The 8,599-nt window shown below is 40.0% G+C and overlaps 1 protein-coding gene across 2 annotated transcripts in view; it reads right to left on the bottom strand.

The window, feature by feature from the left end:
- sub1a (SUB1 regulator of transcription a) overlaps positions 1–8,599 on the bottom strand; it is a 17,470-nt gene that overhangs the window by 4,144 nt on the left and 4,727 nt on the right. For both annotated transcript variants that reach the window (XM_043684329.1, XM_043684290.1), the window contains exons 2-3: positions 6,248–6,316; positions 4,161–4,274 (exon numbers count right to left, since the gene is read on the bottom strand). In XM_043684329.1, the coding sequence (XP_043540264.1) occupies positions 4,161–4,274; positions 6,248–6,316 (183 nt within the window). The remainder of the gene's footprint in view (positions 1–4,160; positions 4,275–6,247; positions 6,317–8,599) is intronic.

Here is an 8,599-nt window from a genome sequence, read left to right as displayed (position 1 = left end):
ATGGTCAGAGGAATAGATAGAGTAGACAGTCAGAAACTTTTTCCCCGGGTACAACAGAGTGTTACAAGGGAACATAAATTTAAGGTGAAGGGTGGAAGGTATAGGGGAGATGTCAGGGGTGGGTTCTTTACCCAGAGAGTGGTGGGGGCATGGAATGCGCTGCCTGTGGGAGTGGTAGAGTCAGAATCTTTGGTGACCTTTAAGCGGCAATTGGATAGGTACATGGATGGGTGCTTAAGCTAGGACAAATGGTCGGCACAACATCGTGGGCCGAAGGGCCTGTTCTGTGCTGTATTGTTCTATGTTCTATGTACCTAAATGAAACTCCAGACCCACAAGAAATGTGGTTTACTCCAGAACACCCTCTGAAATGACTTAGCAAGCCACTTATTCAAGGGATTTAAAGATAGGCATATAGTGGGAGCATTTCCAATGATTATCCAAATAAAGCAATTTCAAAATGTGCCACTGATAAACCAAAGCACAGTTCAATCCGCTAGGCAACTGATCAGGGACATTTTCTACCTTACAGATGCATTTGGCCAGCTCAGCAAACTCAATTCCAAATGCAAAGTGTTATATTTACAGCAGTGATTTCTTTTTGGTTACTAGTAGACAGATTTTAAAAATCCATAAATGTGGGTTAAAAAAAATTTATAAACCTGACATTAAAAGCAGCTTGTTATTTCTTTCCTTTTAAGGAAAAAAGGATGATTTGCTTTGCTCAATATCCCAGTCCAGCTCAATCCATTACCTTCAAAATCAGGATGTGTCTTTACTCAAAAATGATGTCACAGTTCAGGATTGAGGGAACACAAAACGCCAATCAGTTCAAAATCACTTAATTTCCAAAATACTGTCTCACAAAATAGTAATGGAAAATGTTCATTTTTCTGTTCTTTTGCAGGTTGGGAATGAGCATTCCAGCCTTTCACTGGAAAGAAGGGCAGTACCATCATCTGCAAGCCACTGTATAATTATTCAATACATAAACCCAATCAATTATTTTAGGAGTGACAAAACATCACCAACAGAACAGTTAATTCTAATCGTGTTTTTGACAAAGTGCGATCATATAAGTGCATATTAAAATGGATACTTGGGTGTGCTTGTGCTTGATTCTCACATTTTCTACAAAACACTTTATGATTCATCTATATAAGAGATTGAGACTCAGCCTTCAGTGTTGCAGACACATTAAACAATTAAACATTGATTCCAAATTGCATCACTATATTATAACGAAGGCTCTATATATATTTGTAAATTCATTAACACTGTCAGCTACAAGGGATGATGAGAGAGTCCTCTATTTCGAATACTCCCAAAGTTTGTCTCCATCTTCTGCCTGCTTCACGACGAAGGCATTCCATGCAAACACATTCACCACAGACCTAATTCACATTTGGCCAAGGGTCAAGGAAGGCTATGTCATCACAGCAAAGCTCTTCTCAGTTTTCCTTGCTATAATGCTCCACTTCACCTTCAGCAAGGTCCTGACTGGAGTGGAGCTAATTCTACAGAACTTGTTAAACCTCTACCAGCTGCAGACTTGATCAAAGACCAATGCATCCAATCATCTTTGAACAACACAATGCAGAAGATGCTTGCATCTATGCACAGAGGTTAAGCTTCAAGACATTATTAACATCTTTACCCACAGCGTGGGCCTAAGATATAGGTCCTCTACCAAACTAGAGTTGAAAACCGTGGTGCTGGAAAAACACAGCAGGCCAGACAGCATCCGAGGAGCAGGAGAATCGACGTTTCGGGCATAAGCCCTTCTTCAGGAATGAGGCTGGTGTGCCAAGCGGGCTGAGATAAAAGGTAGGGGGGAGGAAATTTGGGGGAGGGGTGCTGGGAATACGACAAGTGGAAGGAGGTGAGGATGATAGGCCAGAGAGGGGGTGGGGATGGAGAGGTCGGGAAGATGATTGCAGGTCAAGAGGGCGGTGCTGAATCTGGGGGTTGGGACTGAGACAAGGAGGGGGAAGGGGAAATGAAGAAGCTGGAGAAATCTGCATTCATCCCGTGTGGTTGGAGGGTTCCTAGGCGAAAGATGAGATGCTCCTCCTCCAGGCATCACGTGATCAGGGTCTGGCGATGGAGGAGGCCAAGGACCTGCATGTCCTTGGCGGAGTGGGAGGGGAAGTTAAAGTGTTCAGCCACAGGACGGTTGGGTTGGTTGGTGCGGGTGTCCCAGAGGTGTTTCCTGAAACGTTCTGCAAGTAGGCGACCTGTCTCCCCAATGTAGAGGAGACCACATCGGGTGCAGCAGATACAGTAAATGATGTGTGCGGAGGTGTAGGTGAATTTACGACAGATATGGAAGGATCCATTGGGGCCTTGGAGGGAAGCGAGGGGGGAGGTGTGGGCACAAGTTTTGCACTCCTTGTGGTGCCAAAGTTAATGTGCCACTTTGTTCTGGATAGTGTTAACAATCTTGAGTGTTGAAATTGCACCCATCCAGGTGAGTGGGAAGTATTCCATCACAATCCTGACTTGTGCCTTGTTGGTGAATAGGCTTTGGAATCAGGTAATGAGTTGCCCTCTGTACTTCCTAGTCTCTGACCTGCTTTTAACGCCACTGCATTTTTAGGAAATCCACTTCAGTTTCTGGTTAATGGATACTAACAGTGGGGATTCAGTGATAGTAACACTGTCAAATATCAAGGTGGTTAGATCTTATTGGAGATGGTCATTGCCTTGTATTTTTGTGGCATGAATGTTACTGGCCAATTGCAGCTCAGGGATACAGATATGAACTGCATCTGCATCCTAGACGTTGCAAATCACTGGAACATCATGGATTCATTGGTTAACATCCCCAGTTCTGACCGTATTGATGAAGCAGCTGAAGACAATTGGGCATAGGACATAACTCTGAGGAACTCCTATAGAAATGTCCTGGAAATGCGATGATTGACTTCCGACAACCACAATCATCTTATGTACTAGGTTTGACTCCAACCATTAGAGAATGCATATTGTATCGATAGTGCAGGAAATTATCTAAATTCAATTGCCTTGAATGAATCACATCTGTACTAATCCAGTTACATAAATATGCAAATTACAATCCTCATGGGTACTTAGGCAAATTAGTTGCTATCTCAGTTACCATATCTTTAAAATCTTTTGAGGGGATTAACGTTGCCTCCACCACAAATGATTTAAGGTTTAAAAAAAATCAAGTCAGAGTTATGCAACACAGAAACAGACCCTTTAGTCCAAGTTGCCATTGCTGACCAGATAGCTTAAACTGATCTAGTCCCATTTGCCAGCATTTGGCAGATCTCTCTCCAAACCGTTCCTATTCATGTACCCATCCAGTTGTCCTTTACATATTGTAATTGTACCCACTTCTAACACCTTGTTCCAGACATGCACCACACTCTGCATGAAAAAGCCCCTCAGGTTCCTTTTATCTCTTTCCCTTCTCATTTGAAAATTACGTACTCTAGCTTCGGATTCCCCTACCCTTGGCTGGAAATGGCCTTGGCTGTTTACCTTAGCCATGCCCCTCATGATTTTACAGACCTCTACCTCCTTTGCTCCAGGGATAAAAGCGCCATCCTATTGAGCCTCACTATACGGCTTAAACCCTCTAATCTCAGCAGCACCTTGTAAATCTTTTCTGAACCCTTTCAAGTTTATGGTAGAAATTCAGGTTTTAAAATGATATGCATGACTAAACTCCCAGCCACATCGATGGCAGTCTTAGCAGAACAGTAATAATGCAAAAAACCTCAAATATTTTTAAACAAATCTTTCTCCTAAAAGAAAAAGACATGGATAAGACCAAGTTCTGAGTGGACTCTGCCAGATCTAGCTTATTGCCTCAAAACCAAAAAGTGTCTTAAAAGATAAGCAGTCAACTTCTGAGCACTCGCGTCATAATTATCTCCATGAACAAAGAGAAAAATACTCTCTCTCTTTCTTGCCCACTCCAAACCTAGTCTAAGTGAGTGGAAACATCAGCGTTTCACGGCATATACAATATACAAAAAATATGCTACTCAGAATTGATAAAAGAAAAACAGGTCAGTCTCCAACAAATCAGTATTCAGAACAAACTACATACTGTATTATATGACTGCTCAAAAATAGCTAGCATAATCAGTTGTTCAATGAGCTGTGCTCTGACAGAAAGAACACACCTGAAATAGGTTATCATCTTTGTCACTTTTAGCACATTTTGCACCTCCAGAACTTTCACCACTCTTTTGCTTTTTTACTGGTTTCTCTACTGGAGCGGACTTCTTTCTCTTAGCCTGTAAAATAAACAAAGAATGTGACATGGAAATTAACTTTTAGTTAAGGGATAGAAGAGACAGTACAGACAGAAGATAAGAGCAAAATACAAAAATACTAGGTTTTTTTGTCAAAGATCTTCATTTTGAGGTCAATTAAAGATTTATCAATCTTTAAATTATCAACCTATTACAAAATATTATTTACACTACTAATTTAATTTTTGTTAAATTCATTTTAACCACCATTAGTTCTAGATTTGCAACTTGAAGCAGAATTTTTCAAATTCTTAGGAGAATAACTATTCACTTGCAATTTCAGAGCACAACAGCTTCAGAATAGAGTACTATAGGCTGAATTTAGATCAGACCATTGATTGAAAATTCCAGAAATTAGCTGCAACTAGCATATACACTCCACCACTGCCTTCATATTTACTGATAACTGCACTGTATTTGAATCACATGCTTAATATTTACATAAAAGGACTATTTATTTACTCTGTATTCAGTCTGTAATCAATGAGATCAGACGCATTGTAATGCTGCTGCAAAACATACTCTTAGCTGGTTATTCTATAAATGCTCAAAGTTGTATGAGGTCACGTCTAATGTAGATTGACCCAAAGTACAGAATACATTTGTTTAATGATTGGTGGAATTCAAGAACAAGGATGGCATGGTGGCACAGTGGTTAGCACTGCTGTCTCACAGCGCCAGAGACCCGGATTCAATTCCCGCCTCAGGCAACTGTGTATGGAGTTTGCACATTCTCCCAGTGTCTGCGTGGGTTTCCTCCGGGTGCTCCGGTTTCGTCCCACAATCCAAAAACGTGCAGGTTAGGTGATTGGCCATGCTAAATTGCCTATAGTGTTAGGTGAAGGGGTAAATGTAGAGGAATGGGTCTGGGTGGGTTACGCTTCGGCGGGTCGGTGTGGACTTGTTGGGCCGAAGGGCCTGTTTCCACACTAAGTAATCTAATCTAAATCTTTCAATTATAATAATGGCAAAACTTGTCAGTCCTCACCACCATACTCCTATCACTTAGCAACTTCTAGAGTCCCCACACATTGCAAACCAGAAGTTGCTCTTCTGTCCAGTACTATTGAAATTTGCCCAATCTGAAGAGATTTTTAAAATCATCCAAACTTTATCTTTTTATACTATTAATCTTGTTAAAAAAAATTTGAAAAGGTTGCATTTTGTTGAATAATGTGCGAGTGGGTTTTTGAAACAATGCTATAAGTTCATAATTACTGCATAAAAACTTTGGACCTTTAAAACTAATTTTAGATTTGTGGAATGTAAATTTTGTTCATGATTAAAAATATTGTCCTTCTTTAAAAGTTTGATGTTTTCCTCTGTCTGATGTATTGTTTCAATCATTTATCACATTCCATGAAATTTTCAATTAAAAAATAAAAAATTCAGTGTTTTAAATTCCCAGTTTGCTGTCTGAGAAAATACTTCAGCATTTGTTTATCTCACTTAAGGCTGCCACTGACCATGAAATCCAGACTGTTACTTTGGAGTTATAGACGAGAATCAGTAAGTACTTCTTGATCATCACTCCAGAATCCTGTGAAAAGCCACAGGTCCCTATTATCTATTTCAATAAATTTAACTAGTTGACATACCTCACTTGCTGATGCTCAACTAGAGGCAAGTATTATTTTCAAATTTAGTACAGTGGTGAAAACATTGTGGGAATGTTTTACTGTGTAGAAAAGAGATGTTTTGGACTGAAATCCTATTTTTTATACACAGTATTAACATTTAATGTCTTCTTTCTAATGGCACTTTAAATTCAAATGAGCTCAAAACCACTTTGCTAAAGGATATTTGCTGATGCCTCCTATATTATCCTGCTGAAATCAAAAATGACTTGAACATTTCTTCTGTTAAATGTCAGCCTTCTTTTGAAAATTGAAATAGCCACAAATCAGTTTCATAAAACCATGCAGAAATCCTTTCACCAACAGTTTTTGCCTTACCTTTTGATCAACTTCACTATCAGATTCGCTGTCTGAACTTGTAGAAACAACTTCCCTTGATTTAGGCATCTGGAAATTTTTGTTAAAAAGAAAAGTAATTAGAAGACACATTGCTGAAAACTTCACTCAACTAGGAAAATACAAAATTCTTCCAGTATGATAAAGGACAGTTTAATGGAGACAAAGTTAAAAGCAAAAGAATATGGTGTGTTGGCGTTTATTGGTAGGGGGATTGAGTTTCGGAGCCACAAGGTCATGCTTCAGCTGTACAAGACACTGGTAAGGCCGCATCTGGAGTATTGCATACAGTTCTGGTCACTGCATTATAGGAAGGATGTGGAAGCTTCAGAAAGGGTTCAGAGGAGATTTACTAGGATGTTGCCTAGTACGGAGGGAAGGTCTTATGAGGAAAGGCTGAGGGAACTGAGGCTGCTTTCTTTGGAGAGAAGGTTGAGAGGTGACTTAATTGAGACGTATAAGACAATCACAGGGTTAGACAGGGTGGATGGTGAGAGCCTCTTTCTTCAGATGGTGAAGGCTAACACAAGGGGACATAACTTTAAATTGAGGGGGTGATAGATTTAGGACAGATATCGGGGTAGTTTCTTTACTCAGTAGTAGGGGCGTGGAACAGCCTGCCTGCAGCAATAGTAGACTCACCGGCATTTAAGGCATTTAAATGGGCATTGGACATACATATGGATAATAATGGAACGGTATAAGTTAGATGGGCATCAGATTAATTTCACAGGTTGGCACAACACTGAGGTCCGAAGGGCCTGTACTGCGCTGTAACATTCTACGTTCTAACTGCGGGTGCTGGAAATGAGAAACAAAAACAGAAATTGCTGGAAAGGTTCAGAAGGTCTGGCAGCATCTGTGGAGAAAAATCAAAGTTAATAATTCAGGTTCAGTGACCCTTCAAGCTGAAATCAACCTCATGAATATCTCTGAACTGTCTACAATACCAGCTTATTTTTCCTTAAATAAGGGACCAAAATTGTTCATACTATTCTAGTTAGTCTTAACCAGTATCTTGCATGGTTTTAGTCAGATCTCTATTTTTACCACTTCAGACACTTCTTCACACAATGTAGAAAATTATTCATTTTAATCCAAACACTGGAGATAAAAGGAAAATTTCAATGAGGGATGTGATAGAAACTTTCAGTGATCTCAATTTGCCAATTCACCAGTCCCCTGCACCGTGAGGCAGCAGTGCTAGCCAATGAGCCACCGTGCATTCTAATCACTGAGCCATCATGCCTATAATTCTGATTTTCTAACGAGAATGTACTGATTTAAAATCTGGGGTTGCTCTCTTTGGATAGAAATGAGGGGAAAACCTCCAAAGGTTGTGCAACTTTGGAACACTGTCTCAGAAGGTACTAAAGGTTGGCATCATTAAATATTTTTAAGGCTGAGATGGATTGATTCCCCTGCCTAATAAGAATCTAAGGTTATCAAATGTGGATGTGAACTAAGAATTTGAAACACAAGCAGATCAGCCATGATCTTACTGAACAGTTCAGCAGGCTTGAGGAGCTAAATAGTCTACTATATCAATTCCTTTGTAAGTTTTTAAGCCAAGGTTCTAATATCTATACAGATCTTTTCATCTTCTGTAAACGTTCAGCCAGCTCCTCCACGAGCTCATCCATGTAGTTAACAAATATTGTGAAAAATGATGGTACTAACATCAATACCAGTCAGAATCTGTTCATCACTGATCTCTACAAAGAATATTATTAAACACAACAATCCACCTATCAGATTGCAAAGCAATTCATTTTAGCATCCCAAACAAATCAACATCAGGACAGTATATAAATAGCCTGTGTGACAAACTCTGGCATGTCTACCTTGTTAAGACCCTTGTGGACCTTATCTGTTTCAACATTCAGGTCACTTCTCGTTCTCTTAGACTGTGAAGTACAGATCCCATTTACTCAGCATCTCATCAGTGACAACAAATGTGCCCCCCACACCCTAAAAAAATTAGTGAACCAGATGGGTTTTTCTGACAATCACAATGATTTTGATGTCATTATTAATTCCAGCTTTTTATTAAATTCAAATATTATCTGGGACTTCGATGTTGTGGCTATTATGGAGACATGGGTAGAACAGGGACAGGATTGGCTGTTGCAGGTTCCAGGGTTTAAATGTTTTAGTAGGGACAGAGGTGGGGGTAAAAGAGGGGGAGGTGTGGCATTGCTTGTCAAAGATAGTATTACAGCTGTGGAAAGCACGATGGATGAAGACTCGCCATCTGAGGTAGTTTGGGCTGAGGTTAGGAATAGGAAAGGTGAGCTCACCCAGTTAGGAGTTTTTTACAGGCCTCCTAACAGT

The sequence above is a fragment of the Chiloscyllium plagiosum genome, chromosome 1, assembly GCF_004010195.1.
Source record: "Chiloscyllium plagiosum isolate BGI_BamShark_2017 chromosome 1, ASM401019v2, whole genome shotgun sequence".
NCBI classification, from domain to species: Eukaryota; Metazoa; Chordata; class Chondrichthyes; order Orectolobiformes; family Hemiscylliidae; genus Chiloscyllium; species Chiloscyllium plagiosum.
The sequence above is the reverse complement of the archived record's forward strand: the minus strand, read 5'-3'. Positions and strand labels throughout refer to the sequence as shown.